At 35.4% G+C, this 25,072-nt stretch overlaps 1 protein-coding gene across 1 annotated transcript in view; it reads right to left on the bottom strand.

Moving 5' to 3' along the window:
* Positions 1-15,703: 15,703 nt before the first annotated feature.
* The window catches only part of LOC129443438 (uncharacterized), a 74,497-nt gene continuing 65,128 nt past the window's right edge, over positions 15,704-25,072 (bottom strand). The window contains exon 2 of the mRNA XM_073857690.1: positions 15,704-20,185. Coding sequence (XP_073713791.1) covers positions 16,365-20,185 — 3,821 coding nt within the window. The 3' untranslated portion in view covers positions 15,704-16,364. The remainder of the gene's footprint in view (positions 20,186-25,072) is intronic.

Genomic DNA, 25,072 nt, shown 5'->3' with positions numbered 1-25,072 from the left:
GGGCTCGACGGGGGGCAATTATCGTACAAACTGCCACGAGCTGGGTGGTGGTGCATTGTTTTCCTGGCCTCAATAGATTTTGGTCAAAAATAAGTTTATGACAAAAAGTATAGAAGACTGGGACTGAGTTATTTTTTTTAAAGTCAAATTCTGTTTATAAAGCTTGCACAAAAAAATCACTGAACTGCCCCGGATAAAAATTTCACTGAACACATTTACTTTATGTGGGGCATGATGTCGTCACACTTTAAGTTATAATGGCAACCTTAGTAGTCAATAAATATAAACAACTAAAATGAAAAAAAAAAACATTTCATTCAAAATAATAATGTGTAAACAATATCAGGCAAATAGCAAAGATAATGTAATAGGTCATTAATACACAAGAAACACATTAACATTTTAAAGCGACCATCAACACGTTAACATTTAGGCATTTAGTAGATGCTTTTATACAAAGTGACTAACAAAAGAGAACTTCAAAGCACTTACTTAAGAAGGAAATGATGTGGCAAGTGCTGAGATATAAAATTTAAACAATTGTTAGAGACATATCTGCTAGAACAGAAAGAAGAGGAAGAGGATTTAGAGGAGATGAAGAGTGTAAGTAATCCAGCATGCTTTTGATAAGGCTTCAGAGAAACCAAATGGCACTGCATACTCACATTTTCCAGATTATGTCTATGTCAAATCTCAGACAATCAAATCAAAGAAACAAATAAACTTACACTGTTAAAAATGTCTGTAGAAATTACAATATTACTGTCAGCTTTTAATTGATGTTATTTACTGGCAACAGCCTGTTCAAAGCCAAATGAACACCAAACATTAACAAGTCTCCATCCCTACAGAATAAAACCACAAAACAACAGTCTCATGCAAAACATTCTGAAGAAAATCTGAAAAAAACGAAAATCTGAAGGAATAAAGGCAAAAGGTTGATGAGGATTTCTGGTTCCCAGAATGCTTTACATGAGGCTGTGATTTTATAGTTTGATTCTGTAAAGATAAAGACTGAAAATGTTTATAACATAAATCTACAGTAAGTTACTGTAAAACAGCTGCATAACTACAGCAAATATATGTAACACACAACACTGGCTTAAACAATCACACAATTTGCTTGTAATAAAAAATGATTTTTTTTCCTGCCATCACATCGGACACTTCTGTTCTGTCCAAAACACAAATTTTCCACTATATATAACACCATAAATTATGCTTTTTTTTTAAATATTTTACTTTTTTAATCTTTAAAACATATTTTTTTATCAAGATTTGGTGTCCAATTATACTTATGTGGCAAGTAAAATCTGTCTAGAGAAACAGATAAACACGAGCTAAGTGACACTTACACAATATCTCTATTTTAGACGGTGAACTTGGCATAAACTTCTCACACACACAACCTTTGGCTCAAATCCACATTCAGCCCCAGTGATTATATTTGCTCCTTAGAGTCGTCCTTCAACCCTCCAGTTTTCTCAAATGCATTCACCAGAGTCCTCATTATGGCAAGAAGCCCACCCAGACGGCACCCGGCAGTCTAGACACACATTTACATACACTGTTATGCTTTTTCCCAAACAGAAAAGGTCAAACATGAAAAGTTTGAAGTTTCCTAACACTTTGATTTGGTGTCTTGTAGTTCTTATCACTTTGTAATGTTTTGTCCTCTTCGTTCAATCCGAGCGGAACTCAAATCCGCCGCTTCCCCTTCGACTTCCACACATCGCACAGGGACTACAAACATCCTGTGAAAATGAAAACAAAACCTGCAGGAATGTACTCGAATGACTTGATATCCAACATAAGAGAGAGATGTTATCAGCTATATCACAATTTCTTTGTCTTGTTAAAATTACAAATAAAGAGACAAAACAAGACATCACATCACGTGCTGAACTGTGTGTGTACATGCCTTCCAGTTTACACCTGGGGAACTTTGCATCCAGACAGCTGAACTTGGTGAACCAATGTCTGTCTTCGGCCCACAGAGTCATGACGTATATATACTCGTGAACGATTGACATTTGTGCAGGACTGAGGAGAGAAATCCCATCAGCTAATAGTCATAAATGCCAAGAATAAGAGAGTGAAATACTATTATGTAAAGCTGCTTTGATACAATTACCAAATTGTGAAAAGCGCTATATAAATAAAATTGAATTGAATTGAATTGAACTTACTACATGCATTATTTTTATGGCAGTCAAAAGATTAATCACGATTAATCGCATACAAAATAAAAGTTTGTGTTTGCATAATATATTTGGGTGTAATTATTATGTATTTTTATATATAATATCAATTATATAAAAATCTAATATATATATGTTTCTAAAATACATCCATCCATATGTGTGCAATTATATATACGAAATAACTACACACAGTGCACACATACAGTACATTTGAAAAGTTTGGACACACTTGACTAAAATGTTAAAGGAACAGTATGTAGTATTGTGGCTAAAACTGGTACTGCAATCACACAACTGGTGGCCAATACACAAAATGACAACATAAACATCAGTTGAGGGCTGCAACTCCACTTTTTAAATGACAATATCCTGGTCAGACCACTGTTGTCAGTGAAATAAGTATTTGAAATGAAAATGATTTCTTAATGTCTAGTGACATATCATGGCCATTTTATGATTAATTGATATCAATTTCTTACATACTGTTCCTTTAACTAAATGTTAATGTTAAAATGTTAAAAATCATTTAATCTGAAGATGCATGGTTCCATCCATTACATTTGTACACAAAAATATACCTGTGCCAAACATATTAATTTCTGTTATTAGAAAACTAAAATTTTATTTTAAAATATTATTTTTATAATAGATGACTTGCAATGAATATTACAGAAAAATCTGTCAATAAGAGCCCAGATTAAATGTGAAGTCCTTCAATATTCTTTAACATTCAGTCTAAAGTAAAACTTCAAGAAGCTTCTTGATAAAATGACACGAGTATGGTTTAAAAATTTCTATGGTTAGGGTTAGGTGTGACTGCACTTCAGAAGATATAATATAACAGAATTTTGATTTATTTTGGATGCTTTCAGTCACCAACATAATTCCCACAGTTGCATTTGTGTTATGCCATAGTTTGGACGAGTTTATTATTATTCTGTTATGTGGAAAAATATATAAATAAAGAATGAATGAGTGTGTCCAAACTTTTGGCCTGTATTGTATATATTATGAAAACACAAACTTTTATTTTGTATGCAATTAATCTTTTGACAAACGTAATTAAATTGTAAGATACTTTGGATAAAAGCATCTTCTAAATGTATAAATATAAATGTAAATATCTTGTTGCAGTTACACTTAATTTCTGAGTGCCTGGTGCATTGTGTGCATGTCGGGAAGCTCTATTGTTGATTGTTTTTATAGTTTCTCTACTTTAATAGTTGTTGTGCACAAATGACTGAAATGTTTTCTTTTGTGCACTTAGTGTTTCTAGTTCCTCTTTGTGGCTTTATTTCCTTTTGTTTATTCGAGTACCCCCAACCCAACACCCCCCACCCCCAAACATCAGTCTTATGTCTGTTTAGTTTTTCTTCCATTCACCTCAGGCTTAAGACCTCTGTCTCTCACCAGACTCCTCCAGGCTCTCCATCTCCCCTCCTCTTCCTCATCCTGCTTTCCTCTCATTCATTCTTTCTCTTCTTGTCCTGGTGGTCTCAAAGGACATAATTAGGCACCAAATTCAGAGAGTCTCTACAACAGTCTTTATATACTACATCTCAATCTCTCTTCCTCTCTTTCTAAAGCCTGTTAAATGGCATGGAAATCTGTGAATGTGTCTGCTTAACTACAGCAATACACATCTTACATTATTACTGCCTCTTTCATAGATAATGTGTTGACGGACATTTACAAGTTAGCATCTTTATAACAGTGCTGTTTGAGACATGCAGATAAAACACTTCTTGTATTATTGCCACCATATGACAAATCATTTAATTGTTTCCTAATCTTTGAATAAAAGCATCTGCTAAATGCCTAAATGTAAATATATTGATGTGTAATGATTCATTCTGGTTGGTTAACCACAACATTGTGCAAGCAGTGATTTTTACGTATTGTATGCTGGGAAATTAAAGGCAATATTTTGCATTGTTTGTTTCACATTAAAAATATATTTTTTATCATATATTTGGTTACATCCTTTCTTGTTTAGCGCATTGCATTGTGGGATAGCTACAGCTTGCACATCCCGCATCTTGATACAATTTTGGCCAACATGATCTCACGAATTTCTGTGGCATAGTCACGGAATTTTTTGCTCATTTTTCCGTGGCATTCTCACGGATCTCCGCATATTTCTGTGGCCCTGCCACGGGCTTTTATTTTCCGTGGCATTCTCACGGATTGGTTACTCAACTGCTTTTTCCTATTTTCAAACCATTGTCGCTTCGGTTTAGGGTTAGATTTGGTGTTTGCGTTAGTATGTAACTTTAAGTATTGGTTTATACTATTTTTTCTGATGTATTCTTTAATATTTTCTAAACTTTAATCAATTGTCGCCTGGCGTTGGGGTTAGAGTTGGGTTTGGGTAGGGATGTCATTTTATGTAAATCTAACCCTAAACCGAAGCGACAATGGTAAGAAAATAGGACAAAACAGTTGAGTAACCAATCCGTGAGAATGCCACGAAAAAAGAAAGTCCGTGGCAGGGCCACGGAAATATGCGGAGATCCGTGAGAATGCCACAGAAAAATGAGCAAAAAATTCCGTGACTATATGCCAGGCTGTGAATTCCCAAGTTTCCAAACATGCCCAAGCTTGGGGTGTCTGTGGGGGTTTATTGATTATTCTAGATTAAACTCATTAGAAATCATTTGCAAAGACTGATTAATCTTCTGGTCTGTTTTGATTTTGTCAGTACAAATGTGATCACACGGGCAGATTAAACTACTGTTGTGTTTTTGGACATACTGCCAGCTGGCTCAGGTTCCTAATTAGACTACACATCTGTAAAATAGCTCATTACCTCCACGTTTTACCCTTATTGTCTGTCAATTGACAATGCAGCAACCGTAAATTTTTTTTTACATGTTTTATTATTTCTCTTATAACCTCATTATGGCCATAAAATTGTTGAGGCTGAGATCAAGATCTCATAATGCAATTTGAAAATGAAAATAGATGGAGAAAAACCTTTAAATCACATTATGCTACAGACAGTTTCTCTTAAAGTGTACAGTTAAACAGCTGTTAATATATTTATTACTGTTTACATACAGAAAAACAGAACTGGTAGTTTTACCTTATATTGCCTCGATTTAAATATGTGTTAACTTTCTATAATCAGGCTGATGTGTGTCTTTACTTTGTCACCTTATGGCTATAATTTATGTAATCAAAGTCACTTATACGTATATTGAACTGTAGTCTGAAAATTAAGTCAGACAACATGATGTCAATGCAAATGTTTAATTGGGTGAAGATATCTGATAAAGATTTGAATTAGCATGAAGAGAGGAACACTTTGCCTATTTGTATGTGCGTGTCTCCAGTTTTAGGTCATTAAATAATGTTTTTAAGGACATCTAAAGATAGAAAAGGTCACTCAAAACACATTCAAACCCTGATTTAAACTACCACATACACTTCATGCAAATTCATAAAAAAAATATTTTTTTAAGCTTGCCCCAGGTGAAAAATAATTATACTAAAAACTTTAAAAAAGTGTACCAAGTATATTTTCTACATTTCGTACTATTTTCGTCAAATCCAAGTATAGTTAAGTGTATTAAATTATGTATTAACTTCAACTTAACATCTATTTGACTACACTTCAAGTGTAAATAGTATACTAAAATGGAACAACTTTTTTAAAAATTCAAGTGCACTAAAGTACACTACTGAAAATTCATGAGCAATTAAGCACCCTTACAGTACAATCGCATTGTATCGCCATTTTAATGGAAATACACTTAAAAAGACATTGCAAAGCAAATTACAGTTTTGTTTAAGTACATTTTGTGCATACACAAAATATACTTTTAAAAAGTACATATTAAATACTCTTTAAATAAAGCACAACAAGTAGAAGCATACTTGTTTTATATTTCATGTACTTCAGTCATATTTCTAATACACGAAGTATACTACTTTTTTTACGGGGGTTCATTATATAAAAAAAGAAAATATATTTCATAATGTATTTTCCGCAATGATGACTATCAGGATTATTATAAATTAAATATACAATATGAATGATAAATACAATAGGCCTACAAATATGAATTTGGTAAACTAATTTATGATTTTCATAAGTTATTGATTGTCTAACTGAACTAAATACATATATGTAAACGGAGTACAAGTTATGGCAAACATACCAGTATGCAAAATAAAAATTGCACATTTAAATAAACAGATTAATGTGGCAGTTTCCCAGACAAAGTTTAGGTTAATCCAGAACTAGGCCTATTAGGACATTTAAGTCGTTTTTACAAACATTCCTTACTAAAAACAAAACTGGTGTGCATCTAGAGACAAAACAATGGCACTCATTTATGTTAAGATATTTCAGTGCAAACTGATTTCAGTATGGACGACTCAAACAAGCATTTTAGTCTGGGTCTAGTAACAATTTCAAATATTATAGCATTTGTTTTATATGTTGGCAACTGATTAAAAACAATTTCTCATAACTGCATTTTGATATATTACATTTAAAACACAGTAAAAATGCTGCTGTAGTTCATTTAACTTTAAACAAACAGTTAGCAGTAAATAACATCAATTTAAATCTACAGTAAGTTACTTGCAGCTGACAGTAATAATTAACTTTTTTTACAAGTTTATTTATTTATTTATTTATTGCTAATGTTTTTGGTAATGTTTGGGCACATGGCTTTTTAAACCTCATATTAATTGAGATACTACAAAGCTATTAAATACTATATTTATACTTTTGTCACAAAGCAGGGCCAGTTAAGAAACTTAAAAGCAAAGAGTCCTTTTAAAATTGGTTTCAAAGGTGACCATTCAAACGTGCTATTATACACATTCCCTTATAAGTTTGGAGAAATTTTTACCTTAAACTTTGATGTTGATTAAACTCCTCCATGAACATGTAATGCATCAAGTACACAAGAAGTTAAATAACATTAAAAGTCATTAGAATAATGAAATTAACCCATTATAGCAGGGTATAGATGTTTGTTTTAGTGTGTCAAGAGTGTTGTGTATTCAGGACTCAATAACCCCCTGTGTGGTCTCTGTGTGTGTGTGTGTGTGTGTGTGTGTGTGTGTGTGTGTGTGTGTGTGTGTGTGTGTGTGTGTGTGTGTGTGTGTGTGTGCGTGTGTGTGTGTGTGTGTGTGTGTGTGTGTGTGTGTAATGAGACACTAACATAATGAGATTCACCTCCCCTTTTAATGAGGCTCATAATCACTGTTTGACAACCACTTTACACTAATTGTTGGCAGATAATTGTGTATTTGTAAAGGGGTATTGTGGTGGTAATTAGGACTAATGTTAACATAATGTAAACCAAGAGACAGACACACTTTATCTAGCACTTGTCTAAGACAAACACACTGTCATGCACAACCACTGACTACTGAGGAGAATTATGTTTACTTAATGATAAGTTGGAAGTAGATAAAATTGGTTTTAAATAAATTATTATTAGTTGTTTTTTACATAATAATGCCACCAGCTTTTATTTATTTCAAATTTAGCAAACATATTAATGGTAACTTTGTTATATTGTTATTGTCTCTATGTTCATTCCATTAAGCACATATAGAACTATTTTCCAATTTTTATAGAAAAACATAGGAAACGTTTTCATTTTGTCTGATATAAAAGATTATTTTTCAAACATTGCAGTGCATTGCATTAAAGTACAGCATGATCTTATTGATATATGTATATATATATATATGCATTTGTAATTAAGGTTGTAAAAATAAATGCATATGATATAAAGCAGAATTGAGGTCTTTTGATTCTGAATCTTAATGTTGCTGCTTTCTACAGCTGTGTTTTCTAAACAACACTTTCAGTGATTCATAGTGCACTTTAACTAGTACATACTCTTTCCTGTGGATGTGTGGAAAATTGTACACCATTTACCATTATGAACAAACCCACCTGCTTTCTCTCTATAAGTTTCTTATAGAGTGTGTGTGTGTGTGTGTGTGCGTGCGTGCGTGCGTGCGTGCGTGCGTGCGTGCGTGTGTGTGTGTGTGTGTCTGCTTTAATACACTATATTTTAATATATTATATTAACTATATATAACTATAATATATAAAAAATGTGTAAGATCAGATATCTATTTAATCCTTCATATTGTGTGATGATATTTGGCTTATTTTGATTTGAATAATTAAAAAAAACAATAAAAAAAAACAACAACATGGATTGTATTCATTATTGACAGTGGCGCTGAACAGATCTGGTACAATGAAGCTGGGGATTTGAATAATGGAACTTGTATTTTTGTTAAGAAAACTATATCCTGGCTAACCAAAAACAAACCTCAAAAAAGATCATTCCTTTTTTTGGTTGGGTTATAGTTTGCTTTTCTCTTATTCTGTTTTTATTGATGGCCCTCCAAGAAGCGGGAGTATGTTTCGAGGGTTTGTGGGTGTGACTTAGGCCATGTTTACATTAATGCGCTTATGCCCTAAAACGCGTTACTTTTGCTACGTTTACGCCTTTCATCTACACTACATCACCGTTTTCGACCCTCATAAACGGATTCGTTCGCAAACGCTGAAGACCCTGTTTTAGTTTGAGAACTTAGACGTTGCTCTGAGTGTAAATGAACGTAGACGGAGTCTTATGTAAACGAACAGCTGATGTTAACGTGACAGCGCATCATTTTCAAAGTAAAAATTATTTTATTCATGTAAATATTGGTTTGCAACGGAGGTTTTGCTAAAAATAGTAAACATCTACCAACCAGCTATTATAAACGCTATATCGGATTGTTTTAACATGTATCCTTTTAGATGTCTGTTTTATATTAATGTTTGAGTATTGTTGGGTTTAATGTGTTTATGTTTTGTTTAAATTTAGTTAGCTTACGAAAGATAGACTGTAATTTAAGCGCCATATAGGCGTTGCAAAGGCCAATATGAAGGGAGAATTGTAATGGGTCAGACATTATTTTCCAGTTTAATGTAAGTTTTGTTTGCTTCTTTAAAATGAATTTCGTTTCAGTTAATTTGTCTCTTAATTTTAATCGATGTTTTGTTGATAAGTTTTGTGAATATAAATTAATAAAAACAATAAACTCAACGTCATTAATATAATGCTCGTTTAGGCGCTTGGCTTTTAGCTATTTGTGTGTTGCTAGCGGAGGACGTGCACGGACCTCGCACACTTTTAAAAATTAATGCAATAAGCATTTCTGGTAGGCTAAAGCAATACTTCACTTCTTACTATGTTTGATTGAAGTTTGCATTTGCGTACATTTATTTTTGCTTCAAGTTCGATACTGTTTACTGTTCTCTTGAATGCTTTCTTTTTAAATCATAAAGACCTTTCTGTTTAGTTATAAAATTAAAATTAACCTATTAATCATATTAATATGTTGTAGGGGGAGCTAGAACAGTATAAGTGTTTATGTTTTGTTTAAATTTAGTTAGCTTACGAAAGATAGACTGTAATTTTAAATGCCATATAGGCGTTGCAAAGGCCAATATGAAGGGATAATTGTAATGGGTCAGACATTATTTTCCAGTTTAATGTAAGTTTTGTTTGCTACTTTAAAATGAATTTCGTTTCAGTTAATTTGTCTCTTAATTTAAATCGATGTTTTGTTGATAAGTTTTGTGAATATAAATTAATAAAAACAATAAACTCAACGTCATTATTATAATGCTCGTTTAGGCGCTTGGCTTTTAGCTATTTGTGCGTTGCTAGCGGAGGACGTGCACGGACATCGCACACTTTTAAAAATTAATGCAATAAGCATTTCTGGTAGTCTAAAGCAATTCTTCACTTCTTACTTTGTTTGATTGAAGTTTGCATTTGCTAAAATTTATTTTTGCTTCAAGTTCGCTACTGTTTAGTACTGTTCACTTGAATGCTTTCTTTTTAAATAATAAAGACCTTTTAATCAAAATTAACCTATTAATCATATTAATATGTTGTAGGGGGGAAATAGAACAGTATAAGACTTTCCCAAACACATTTTTATAGGTTCAAAAATAGTGTCTGTTATAGTTGCCAGCAAAGGACCCATGTATGAATTTTTGTCAATATCGCACACCCCCTAGGCTGCGTAAACGTGCAAAGGTAAGCTATTATTAGAGTAATAAGTTATTTTACACTTTTATGCGCATGCCCAGTTACGTGATTGGTCATGTTTCATGCGTTTATGGTGGTATATAGTGTGGATGAAGATTCTTTTTAAAATGCCAGTATAAACGAGGATCGTTTTCATTTTAAAATGCCGTTTTAAAACGCAAATGCTCTAATGTAAACATGGCCTTACATGATGTAACTGAATAGATCTCATTTCACATTGACCTGTTAAATTGTCTGACAAGCTTTTGTCAACCATGGTAACCATCCTGTTCTTGCCATGTTGAATAGTCAAGTTCCTAGTTCTTTACAGTTTTTTTCGATTGCTAAACGACAGTGGGCACAACTGGAGCTATACGTGTGCAAAACTCTAACTACAGTCTGCAATACCAAAAGTCACCTCAGCACAACTCTTAACAAATGACTCAAAACAGCTCAGTGCAGCCAAACACTAAACACAACCCTCAATGAGATAACACACACTGTCACTCACAACACACTGAGAGGAAAAACACTAACATCAAACACCAATACACAAAATACTAACTTTTTTATCTTTACAGTTTTAACAATTTCAGTGACGTCACACAAAGTAATGTTTTCTTCAAAGAATGATTTATTTATTGATTTATCACATGACTTATTATTTTATTTAGAACATCATAATTCTTTAAGGTAAATGAAAATTAGCAGTTTGCTATACAGTTTTTTTTATTCGCTTTGGTACTATTTTCACAAGTAAGGTGTACATTTTCAAAACTCTTAGTACAAAAATCCAAACTGATCACACTTGTAATGCAGCTAGTCATTCTTTCAAAACCTGATTTAATGCTTTCAGTGAGTTGCACATGTTTTCAGTCCACATTATCATTGTTTTAAATACAAGATTATTGTAATATGTAATGAGAACATTTGGTTTAATCACCGAAACACAACGGTATGATCTTCTTTCAGTTTAGTAATTTTAACAATCACTTCATCCAACAGCAAACATTGCAAGATACATGTTTCAAATCAGCCTTAAAAGTCCTGAAATTAATATGCTACAGTACTAAAAAATACATATTACACAGTTTCATATTAGGCAATACACTTACGTTACTTACATAATCTATCATTTCCAAAATATCCATCCTATGTGTAATCAAGTGAAGGATCAATGAAGACATCCTCTACAATCATTTGAGCAAATTACAGTACAGTAGTTTTTATTTTTCAGATATAATTGTAACATAGCCACACCTTCCGTAATGTAACTGAACTACAACACAACATCTAGTGCACACACAACACCACTGCAATTTGGATCAAGCCCGTCCTGAGCATTTGGCCGTAGATTTTTGTCCACCTCTTTGAGGTCTCTGTGGGTGCCCATGCCCACCTCTCTGATGGATCCCTTGTCCACAAGATCTTCTTGCTGTCTGTCCTGCTCCATGTTGAAAGAAATTGCCAGTGTTTACACCCCCACTTTTACAGTATATCTACTGTAATGACCAACTGTGGTTACCACTATGTAAAATCAACTAGCAATAAAGAGTATTTTATCATGTGTGGTTACAGATAATTTATATGTTTGTACAAACACACATTTTATTTCTGTAGTTCTCAAAATCCATATACTGTATATTGCTGAAATGAAAATATATAGGTTTACCAAATGGTTCAGTGATTAACCATTAAGATCAGTTGAATTTAGTGCTGGTCAAATGTATTTACGCATATGAAATGAGAAGCATATCAAAAGTATTGTGAGCATTGTATTGTGAAAGACAATTACTTCAAATGAAATGTATTTCTTTGATGACACAATCATTAAGTGTGGTGAAAAAGTGAATGTATAATTTTGTGTGTTGTACTAAGTCAATTGAAAATGTGATTACATGTTTGAAAAAACTGACTTTTTGATGATCTGCTGTGAGTTTTGTACCAACAGTTGTGAGGTTTTACCACATACTTGTGAAAATAGTACCAAAGCGAATAAAAAAAAACTGTAATAGTCTGGAGTAATTAATTTGCGGAATTACAGTAATGAGAAAAAAACGGTAGAAACTAAATGTACATGAATTTTATATATTTGAAATATATATATATGAAATTGCAATCAGCAGTGTTTGAAAGGCACAAGGCTGAAATCAATTGTGTTATGAATGTGTGGTTGACAGTTTTGACAGCAGTGTGTTAGCATTTGAACAAAGTGCTGTAAATCCACAGTGTTGTGCAGGTTGTGTTTAAAGTCATGGGATAAGTGTGTGAAGTTTTAAAAACTGTGTTCAAGCAATGAAAAACAAACTAGAGTTTGGTCCACATGAACTGCTGCTGTGCAGACTGTAGTTAGAGTTTTGCACATGTGACTCCAGTCGTTTAGCAATCGAAAAAAACTGTAAACATTATTTTAAACTGCACTGACCCAGAGTAAACATCTTTTTATGATTACATATACACTGCACTGTATAGGTTACAAAAGCATGGTATAACAATTTGACTTGAGTTGGTAAACATGGGTAAAAGCAATTAGGATATTTGTAAATTATGTCATTTTGTATATGGGCCTTTGATGTAATATTTTCCCACAGTAACTTATGACCTGGTTTGGCTCAGCCCAATAGTCTGTATTTTGAAAAGACAGGCCTACCCATACGGCAAAAATATATATATTTTTAAATATAATTTAAAATATTTTTCAAAATAAAAAAATGGCCAAAAATATATGTGCTGAAATATATTACTTTTAATATGTTTACAAAACTTTGTTTTTCACCAATATATTTTTTGGCCATTTTTTGTATATTTTGAAATATTTTTTAAAAGTAAATATATTTTAAAACATTTATATTCATGTAGCATTGTAAAATGTAAAAAAATGTAGCAAAAATATTATATTTTATAAATATGTATACATTTTATAATTTCTACATTTTATACAAACTGTATGGCTATGGTTTGCAGTCAGCTAAATTAAATACAAAAAATACATTTTTAGAATATGTTTTAAATACATGAGCCGTTGGTTGCAATTCACAACCTCACCACTAGATGCCACTAAAATTTACACACTGCACCTTTAAAAAAATGTATTTCAGGGGCAACAAACACATTTCTAATTTTACATTGTATATTTTCCTGGCCAAAATATACAATGTAAAATTAGAAATGTGTTTGTTGCCCCTGAAATACATTTTTTTAAAGGTGCAGTGTGTAAATTTTAGTGGCATCTAGTGGTGAGGTTGTGAATTGCAACCAACGGCTCATGTATTTAAAACATATTCTAAAAATGTATTTTTTGTATTTAATTTAGCTGACTGCAAACCATAGCCATACAGTATTTCTGGAGAAATTATGAGGCTTTAAATTCATTTAATATTATGCAAATGTGAAATGATTGGCACCAGGTAAAATTGGTTACATTTTTAAAGTAATACTTGTAGAATTGTTATCCTTGTCCAACACAGTAGCCAGAGAAAATTGTGTCAATGGTTGTTGAGTGTTCTTCTGCGTCCTCAGTTGCGCAGTGCTGACTTTCTTGAATGCAGTCAGAGTAACTGTTGTTGGCACGCATCGTCAATCTCTGAGGCAGAGGCGATTCTAGGGTTAGAGCTTTAGGGGTGCTGAGCACCCAGTGCCACCACCCGCTCTTTTTTCCTACAGAAACCAATAATATGTCTATTGTTAAATAGCTATCATTTTAACATTGGTTCTACTAACTCCAAAATAAAGATTTTTTTGGAGACCTTTCAGAAAATGGGTCAGGGGTGAAAAGATGAGAAGAATATTACCCCTCTAGGGTCCGGGAGCATGCTCCCCCTTAGAATTTTTTTTTAAAATAACATATTTTAAAGCATCAATCTGATGAGTTTTCAGATGCATTTTTTTTGCCAACCTTTTTATTTCTAATTAATGGTGAGCTAGCACATTTTTGCCATTAATGCCATATTAAAGTCTCAGGACAAAAGGTGGGCTACACCAGCAGTGTGGGTATGGTTTTATGTGAATATACAGTGTATCGTTTTAAGCCTTTATCAAAATGTCAAATCTCCTAATTTATAACTTTTATGCCTACAACATATGGTAGGTTATTAATAGTTTGTTAATTTGCAGCTTTTCTTTTAACAGTCCTTTAATTGAACCATTACCTTTACTATATGTCTAAAACAAAACACTTGTGACTCCTGCACTAAGGGTTAAAAACGTTATCCCCTTCATATTAGTCTACATGTGACAAACAAAAAAATATTTATTGTCTAGTTTGATAGTCAGACAGTTGTGTGAATGGGGTTTTTAGTGATTTCACACATAACTTACCGGTAGCCTACTGGTGGTATACAGTGATATGTAGTTTGTTTTCACTCCCGATTGTTAAAATGAGTCTCAAATTAACGATAAATCATACAATAAACGTTAACAACGGAGACACACGTATGCAACTTTCCCACTGAGACGCACAAAACTGCATGCGTCTTGCGGAAGAACATTGTAAACGGCGCTACTTCTCTCCGTTTAAGTCTATGGACGAGTCACCCAGGTACTTTGCTACTCCGCAGCGCGCGGGTACCCGCTGGACTAAAATAATCCGAAAATAAACACTTATTATACGTGTACCATGGTGATTCATTATAAGACAAAAACACGGCTTGAAAGATTGATTCGTGATGTACTCGCTCATTATAAACATAACGTAAACATTTTGTAAAATTTGAACAAAAAAGTTGCATCACAACACTTATTAACTGATTCTCACTCTGCGTGTGTTTCGCGCTGAATGACGGACGGGCTAAGCGATGCAGGTACAGAGAAGTAAAAGAGGATGACACCATTTGCTAAGGGGGGAGGTTTTCATTTTCTACCTTATTATAGATTTTAAACCACAAACTACGGAGTATGTTTTGGCCATTATTTAACCTGGTCAAAGACGAACGAACATTTTAGAATAATTAAATTTCTTGCCCCAAGTTTTAGGGGTGCTGAGCTCCTTTTTAGGGGTGCTGAAGCACCCCTAAAAAGGGGCTAGCCTCGCCCATGCTCTGAGGTAAATGTGTCCCATACTCTGGAATGAAGGTAATGAACCTTTTAAGATGGTTGACAGCTGCTGTTAAAAAACAAGTAGAAGAAACCTGGCTGCGGTTAAAGTGATGTTGCCAAATTGCTATCGTCTTATTTGTTGAAATTCTTCTGTTTTAAATTCAATGTTTGGCATTTACGTGATTCAATTGATTAGATCTGATGTTGAAAAAGCGTCATTCAAAATGTTGTAAAATAGCATCACTCCAAATAGGGCTGTATTTCACCACTGTATTCACCTCGTGTGAAAATGTATGTTTTATTCATATTTGTGACCCAGTGTGTAAAAACCCAGCTGAAATAATTTTGATAAAAATGTTTTTGGATAAACTGATGCAATAGGGAGACTTCAGAGACTTTGCATGATTTTATTAAGCATACATTTATTAAGAAATAACATGTGAGAAAATCTTGTATCAGTTAATTAAAATGAAACTTGCCTTGTCAGGTCATTGCTGCATATTCACAAAATCTTATAGGCCTATTCTCTCTTGAAACCTGAACTTGCTACAAAGATTTACATACATTACATGGCGTAAGATCTAATGTTTGAAGATCAAAATGTCATTCAAACCTTATTATTTTCCATTTATCTTTGAACAGGGACTTTGTTTCATTTGGCTGATTTAACTTTGTTAATATTACACATGATTTACCTCAGGTGTGTCCATGTACAATAGCAAATACAAGCCATTGTGTGTATTGTCTGCGCCTTAAATCTGTTTTGCTTCTTTCCTACACATAGTAAGCAATGTGTAAAACTCCAAATGTTTTCCTGATTTAAAAGACAAGATAAAACAGAAAATGTTTTTGATTTGACTTTTAGAATTAAGAAAAATATGCTGTTATATTTAGTATCAAGATACAGATGAGAAATGACTCTTATATTCGGTATAAACTTTAATTTGATTTCTAATTAAATGAGTATTATTGTGTGAAACAACTAAATTACAAAATTCAATTACAAACTAAATTACTAATTTGAACATTCTTTTTAAACTCATCTTTATTTTGATTAGAGCGTTTTTTGATCATCAAGGCCAGAGTCTTCTTTAGTCTTGTGTGTTTCCTTGTTGCTTTCTGATTGTAAAGCACGAACAACATTTTTCATTTTCATAATTTTCTGAGCAACCATTTCCATTCTCTTCTTTCTTTCTACCATGATGCAGCGCTCATTTTCAAGCAGATTCTCTCCCCTCGCAATCTTTTCCACAATAAGAGCTTCCTCTTTCATTTTCTCAAGTCCAATGATGCGGTCCTCGAAGCCAGGTTTTTTCTCCTCCTCCTCTGTTTTGATCAGAATGTTAAGGTATTCTGCTGTTGAGAGAGATTTTGGCTTCAGTGCAATTTCATCCAGTCTTCTTAAACAATCAGAGGACAGTTTGATCAGTTTCATTAGTTTGTCTTCAATTGCTTTGAATTCATCTTCAAGCGCATCAAGCATTTGCCTGGAATCCATAAATTTCCCTTTTGCCTTCATGAAGTTCTCCTTCAGCTCATTTATAGTTTTTTTCTCTGTTTTTGTTTCATACGACCACATGACTTTTTCCCGTATATGTTTTGAGTAATGGCAGTTTTCAGGACACATAACACAGAAGCCCTCTTCGCCTATCACAGCACAAGTACTCTCAGAATCTTCTTGAGGAAGGTAGCAGTTGGAGTGACATGTGAAGAAGCAGGCGTTGCAGTTCATGGTAAAACAGTTCACAGGAGTTCTGACTGCATGCACCACCTCCACTTCTTGCTCGAAATTCTCACTTTGTTCCATGTTCTCACTTTCATTTTTCAAACATTGCTTGAGTTTCTTGATCTCACTCAGTTTAGAGAGGCCAGCAGTTATCTGAGGGGTCAGACTTGCCATTGCATTCTCAAGACGCGCTCGTTCATCCAAGACCTTTATAGTCATTGTCAGATCTTTACTTTCAATGGCCCCCAGTGCCTTGAAAAACACTCTCATCTGTTTGAAGGTTGATGTCCAGACCATTTCGTTATATTTTTGATCATCACCACCTTCCTCTGAGTCATCTGAATCATTGTCGGACGCTGTAGGTTCTTCTGCTCTTTTGTCTGCAAACACAGACGAGTTGTTGAACTTAAAGTGAGTGGGTTGTCCCTTTTTATTTTTCTGACAGGGCAGATCAGCGGCTTTGATGGCTTCCAAAACCGGAATGTCTTTACCATCTGCAAACGTCACCAGTACCATTATGTTCTCTGCAATGTCTTTGCCAAAAATGGACAAAATGGAATCAAATATGTACTTTTGGTTGGCACTAAGACGAGCAAGAGAGGCCTGGACAACAAAACTGACAGCATCAATATGATCGATTCCCAAAGGGTTACAAAGAAAGCTTTTCATCTGCTCCATTATGTGTTTATCATGTGCAATTCCTCTTGTATCCCCAAATCCCGGTGTGTCTACAATTGTGAGAGAATAGGGAATTTGAAAGCCAGGCTGATTGTACAGCTCATAAGATGAGATCTCAGATGTCTGACTTTCTGCCTGTGTGCGATTGGTCACTTCATTGATCAGTTTGAAGCGATACGCATCCTGCCACTTTACCCCCAGAATGTAATTGATCATGACATTGAGCAGCGTAGTTTTTCCTGCACCTGTCGATCCCAAAAGAAGAATGACTTTGTTTTTCACATCTTCAACCTTTTTTCCAAAAACATACTGATTAAAACTTACATTTTCACCAATTTTTTTGTGCAGTGTCAGTGTATAGATTGAAGGATTCCCTTTGTGGATACGAGCAGACTGCTTCAGAAATAACTCGCTTCCATCTTTGCCTGACCATTTACATTCAGAACTGGTAGAAAACACAGATTCAGTGCTAGGAAGACTTATTCCATCACCACCGCAATTTGCGAAAACTTTAATTGTGTAATCTGTTTTTTCTTTCAGTCGTTGAAGAGTACACTCCCTGTATGTAGATTTCACTGACATCCATGGCATTTCATTTTTCTGATCTTTCTTAAATTCTCTGAATTCCAACACATATTCAGTGACCAGGATGTCTTCACCAACAGATGTAGGAACATCCCAGGCTACAGTCGCAGATTCAGCTTCCACTCTTTTTATTATGGGTGTGCCAGGAGGAGCACATGGACAAGTCTGAAAGAATGATGTTGCATCGCTGGGAAGACTTTGCCCAGGACGACAAACAGCCTTGCAGCTGAACCGATATTCTTTATGTGGTTCTAAGTCCTTGACCGTGACCTTGTCAGAAATCCCATCAGTATACATCTCTGTCCATTCAGGGTTTTGTTTTGACTGGTATGAAATGCAGTAAGAGTCCACACAACCAGCACCACGTTCAGGAGGTGTGATTTGCAGATGTATGCGATCATGCTCAACACTCAAGATGATCGGTGTTGGAGGTTTCGAAGGAAGCTCATACTGGGAGCTCACGAGCCTTCCCCTTTCAAAAACATGAATTGAGGAGGCGGTGCTGAGCTTGTCTGGGATTGATGCAATGCCGAATTCAATATTTCTTCGTTTGTCATTTGCTTGTTTGAAATCTAGGAAGGCCTGTATGTTCTTCCTTGTCAGTGCAGTTACATCTCCAGAGGAAAACCATTTTTCAACCTTCATTGTGGAACCTGGTTCATAACTTAATGGGTCCCCCTTGTTACATGATGGTTTCTTTAGGTAATTCTCTAAGTCTGTAAGGTATGTTTCCTTTTCATTCAGGGAGGAAAGTGCAAAAACTATCACATAATCATTGGTTGCGTTCAGGACAACCTTGTCCAAGTCATTGCTGGATGAAAGGACAGAGACTTGATTCATAATCTCTTGGTAAGATCTGACAACATTAATCTCACGTTCTCTGTCTTTAAGATACTCTGCTATCAGAGCACTTTGAAATGGAGATCTTTCTTTGCTGTTCAGAACATCCACAAGATCTTGTTCTTCATTCCCCCCACCTCTTATAGATGGAAGAAGCTTGCATAGACGTTTTTGAAAGACAAGTTTGTACTCTGAACAGAGGTCTTTAAATTTTCTGAGCTTGGACTTGATTTCAGGGAATTGAATGGCAATGTTCTCCTTCATCAGGTCTTGACATTGTATGTCACAATCATCCAGTTCATCTATAATGCGTTGAGCACGTCGTACTAGACCAACACTTATCTCTCTGACTAACTGAGCGGCTGCAGAATCGAGTTTCTTCAGAGGATAAAGCCACGCGGTCATGGGTACAGCTTTTTCTTCATTTTCCCCCAACAGTTTCGGAAGCTCTGAGTACACCTTGATTGCATCTAAATAGGTAACCGGATTGTTATCTAGAGCAAAATCTCCATGAAACGTGCAGCTGAACTTGTTTGTTTTCTCTTGTTCTGACTCACTCATTTTCAAAGATGCCTCACCCTCAATTGATATTAAAGGTATCAATTTGATTGACGCTTGGAGGTCACCTTGTATGTCTTGATAATTCTCATTGGATGAAACCTCACGGTCAAAAATAAAGAATGCTTGAGCTCCATACAACAAAGCCGTAACAACATGTGTGGCAGATCCCTCCTCAAATACATTGCAGTGCTTGAAGTTTCCCGCTCCAAGATGCTCCATGGTTAGTTGCTCAAAACGTGAGGTTGTTCGATACTGTAAAGAAACTCGAGACTGGTGTCTGGATTTCTTCTTGTCATTAAAAAAGTCAGCCGACCCTTTTACGCTGACTAATCCACACAGAAAGCTGGCTTCAAGAGATGCAGAAACATTCAGAGCTTGTTTTTTGTCTTCACTTGAATCTGAGGTAATGATTTTGAAGTCTGTGTTTGGCTGTGGCCGTACATTAATATTCTTCTGTAACATCTCTGCATCCCAAAGAGTTATTCCTGGAATAATAAATGCATATAATAAATTAAGTCAGAAACTACATTGCTAGCACATCAAGAAGCAAATAAGAATTTGATCCTTCAGCCTACAAATTTTTTAACTGTATTGAACAGTGCTTTTTTACAGTTATTTTTTTGTCTTTGACACAACCATCTTATGTTAAAGGAAACATGTATATATCTATGCTCTTGGCTTCATTCATGTCAGTCCCTCAAGCAAGTTTTTTGTGAGTACAGCAAACAAATCTATGGTTTGGGGGGGTGCATTTTTTCTTTTGCAAAACTGCATTGTTTTGCAGAAATGCATTTATTTGTGATCCTGTATAAGTTCTGTATAATTTCCTTGTAAAATCTGTAATCATAGGCTGAATCCGAAACCGCATACTGCCGTACTATATGGTAGGCAAAACGCAGTAGGCGAATGAATAGAATGTCTGAAACCTCAGTGTACGTAAAAGGGTAGGCGAGAATTAATGGGATTTTGGACTATTTCTCGCGAGATTCAGAGGCACGTGTACTTAAGTATCATCTGAAATCGCCTAATTACTAAAAATGTAGTAGGGGAAACAGTAAGTGAACAGAATAGTATTCATAAAATCAGTAGGCAAGAAATCCCCGGATGCCCTTCAGATTCTGAAGCATGTGTTGGATGGACACTTCTATCCCAGCTTTCCCATGATGCCACGGGAAAGCAAAACAATCGAAATATTGACCGAAGACCAGCCAATTGGGTGATACATTACACAGGGCTGTTCCTCACCCACTGCGCAAAGTGACGTCGGAATGACGTCTTTTTAATGTAATTTTGGGATGTCCGAATTCGGTACATAAAAGGGGTTGTTTTGTAACGCCAGGCGACGTCTTTTTTTCGACGTCTTCTGCACGTCTAAATGTTTACATCCGTAGGACCTCCGTGTAAGGAGAAAAAAAACATGAAAAAAGTGAAAAGAAATGATTGTCTCTGCACTTCACCCATCCATTGCAACACCGAAAGCTTCAGTCATTTCCTGCCGGCTGTGGGATTCGATCCACCGATCTCTGGATTACAAGCAAGTCTCGCTAACCACTCGGTATTTTCATGTTAAATTGTTAGTATGGTCATATATTTTAATATAACAAACTACGCATTTATTACAGATTTTTAATTGTACATTTAGATGAATTTGTATATAATTCAAGAAAGCAGAAAAAACAGTACTGTATAAATAATATAGACTATTCGCAAGTATTAGTCATGTTGGTACAACAATCCTGATATTTGTAAATAATTTTTTTATAGGCCTAATCATGTAATATAGACATAGGCCTGTCATAGACGTCCAAATGACCTCCAAAGAATTACCCAGTTCAAACGTCAAATGTTGCCCGTAAATATGACGTCCAAATGACGTCCAAAAAATTACCCAGTTTAAACGTCAAATGTTGCTCGTAAAAATGACGTCCAAAAAATTATCCAGTTTAAACGTCAAATGTTGTCCGTAAATATGACGTCCAAGTAGGGTCATGGTTGGACGTCCAAATAGTGGACCTAGTTTGGACGTTGAATAGATGTCCAGAATTGGTCATGGACCAACGGACCCAATATAGACACGATCTGCACGTCTATTCGACGTCCTGTGTTTAGTGGGTCAGCACCCTGACTTCACGCACAGACCCAGGATATACCACAAAGTGCTCAGCTGATCCATGAAAATAAAGCTGTAGAATTGTCACAGCTGTATTGAGATGGCAGTAAATATGTGATAGTTTGTTAGAAAAATACATTTGAATAAAGTTTGTTTTCATATGTGTAGTAGGGTCAGTAGGGGGTGCCGTTGAGCTATTTTTTCCTCATTGCGTCACCCGGGGCTGGGTGGATTTGCCTTTATATACGCCACTTCCGGTGGATACAGTGCGCTGTTCAATTGTTTGGCGTGCATGTGGTTGCTCGTCGCTGGAAGGACAAAGTGTCGGTAGGTCGTCTTTTAAATGAAGGTATTTACGAGAGTTTGATGTGTTTATTGATTTATTTATTTATGTTACTAGTATGTTCTGAGTGTTGCTGTCCAGACGCTGCATTCAGTTACTACACTCTACTTGTAAATGCTGTCAGGCTGGTATTGTATGCTGCATGTGAGTTTATTTATTAAAATAAGTTGACTTATGGCAGATAATTGGTTATATCTAGAACGGGATCTGGGTGTAACGATCCTTTTCCTTTGTTCAGTTAATTTTATATACGTGACGCAAACGTTGCTGTTCAGTCGATGATGTGAGGAACTCCGACACCTTCATAAACCTCCACAGCCTCGATGCATCTTCTTTGTGTGTTTACCTGTTCCACGTGCTCCGCAAGACCATTTTTTGCTTGAGCGCCACCAAGTCGTGTTTTACTGGAACTTCAGCAGCGCCAGGCACGTGAACAAAAGCGCCAATCTCATTGGTCGGCCAACTTTTAACGCGCCGCGTCAAACCAAAAAAACGCGTCCGAGGCGTTTTTCTGAAAATGACGCTTTTGCGCGTCGCGCTTTTCGCGTGGGTGTGCGCACTCACATTGGCGCTCGTTCTTGAGTCACGAGACGTTGAACGTCGACGATAAACGCGCCCGAAAAACGTCCCGGTGTGTAAAGACCTTTTCCCATACTGGTCGAGAACGGTGAACGTTAAGATTCGTGCAGCAGGGCCGTGCAGAGACAATTGGAGGGGCAGGTGCTCAAAGAATAAAAAGGGCACTTTGCTCGCTGACACGCAAGCACACAACTGAAACAAATAATAAAGTAATACAGAATAGAAAGATGATTTTAAGTCTAACGTTTTTCTTTATTTTCCTTGCAAATAGAGTGAGACAGAAAAATCTATATAGACTGAGTTTTATATCTATATATTTATGCATTTGGCAGCCACTTTTATCCAAAACGACTTACAGTGCATTTCATTTAGTGTTTGTGTGTGTCAACAGTATATGCAGTTTTGAAATTATATGATATTTTTGCATTGTGACATTAAGCTATTATTACGTTTACAGGCTTGTGTTTTTGTTGTCATATTTAAAATATAATTCTATTCTATTCTAATCCTGTTCGAAATTTGTATAAAAAGAGAGTAGCCTACATATTTTAGTTTTGAATCGTGTTTGTGTTGTGTTTTTGCACACTTTGATGCCTTGATGACAGGGCAATAAAATAATGACATTCATCTCTACTTTCATTCATTTCATGAAGCCTCTAGTACTTTCTTTATTTTCAGGTAAACTAAAACTGGTTGCAAAGCTGGAGAGTTTTTGACTGAGTTAATAATTTAGCACGAGTATGGCTATATTACCCAACATCAGCTCACATTGTCTTTTATCAAAGGCGAGTCCAGGAATCGTAAATTTAATATGATAGAAAAATTAAACGAGTTTTTTACCGTATTCATCGGATCTTGCTCTTCCAACAAACTCCGCATGACAGGAGGATGACATTAACAGCGCGAGAGCGATTTGAAATCAAACTCCTCCGTATGATTTCCCGAATATTTCTCGCGGTACTTTGATGTCATGTGCGTTTCGGTTCTTGCATTGCTGCGTGAAGTTGAGCACACCTAAAAACTCGAGACAGCTACCTGTATGAACTCCCAGCAGAGAACGTCCCTGCCTTGTTTTTATATGGGAAGAATGTTTTATTTTCAGCGTGAGAAATACAAGGTTTGGCGAGTAAACTGGCTGAAATGCGTGTGTCTCCCGCCGAATGCGTGAGACTTGAGAGCCCTGTTTGCATCTAACGTTCTAGAGATGTTAATACACACAGACAGCAATAAACAAAAGCTGTGCATGCTCTCCTCACGTTGTTCTTGTAAAATAATAATACTATAACAAGCATATCACTTCGGTTCAATGCCGGCTCGAGGGGGATCCTCCCTGTACTGCGCACCGTGTCGTCCACGTGTGGGCGCTGCTAGCGCTGTGAACTAGTGATCGTCCCTTAAGAGATTGTCCAATGAAAGGTCAATACGTCATCATGTGACCAATTTTATTTGCGTCTAAATTATTTTTTATTAATTTTACTAATAGTTAGATTGGGCAGGCCTTCACAAAAGGGCATTTAATTACAAAAAATGCCTTGACAAAAAGGGCACTTTGGTCATCCAGGGGTAAAGGGGCAGGTGCTTGGGCACCCACCGCCCCCCTCTCTGCACGTGCCTGTCGTGCAGCACACTGCATTGAGTGTATGTTATTAAATAAGATCTCTCATACTCAGAATTAGACTGGTTTTGTGTAATTGTGTTTTCTTTTCTTGTCCTAGTCTATTCTATGTGTGTGTATTTTAGATATTGTTGCCAGTTAATACTGATGGTGCAGGGTGAAAACTGAAAGACCTATGTGCTGCATTGTATTGTGCTAAACGTGAGGCTGCAGCAACTCTCTGTTAGGTCGGGTATGCAGTAAGAGAAACTGTAAAATGGTATGTTTGTTTAACTGATTCGTGTGATATTGGGATTTTAATGATTATAATAAATTAATGCTTTTAGATGGGTTTAAGATATACTGTATTGTTTTATTTAGAGATTGGATTAATGCCTTTATGTGGAATCATGTAATGGTGCTGTGTAATCATGGATTGATGTTATTTGTGTATTTTATTTCATATATTGTCTCTTTTTGTAGAGTGCTATGTGCTTGTGGTCCTGTTGATCACTGTTTTCCCTACCTTTATTTCTTTGTGTAATTTATTTGGTTTATTGGATTTGAAGCTGATTATTTACTTTCTGTTTGTTTGATTTATTTTCTATCGGCCCATGATTACTTTGTCTCCTTAATGACTTATAGTGCTCCTAACATCTGTAGGACAGTATCACATCAGGTTGCGTACTATTTATGACAATTAGAGGGGGGTTACTCGCTATTAAGTTTACAAGTGTGGTGTGTAT

Source organism: Misgurnus anguillicaudatus, chromosome 2 (genome assembly GCF_027580225.2).
Source record: "Misgurnus anguillicaudatus chromosome 2, ASM2758022v2, whole genome shotgun sequence".
NCBI classification, from domain to species: Eukaryota; Metazoa; Chordata; class Actinopteri; order Cypriniformes; family Cobitidae; genus Misgurnus; species Misgurnus anguillicaudatus.
Note: the sequence above shows the minus strand (reverse complement) of the source record. Positions and strands in the feature narration are given on the sequence as shown.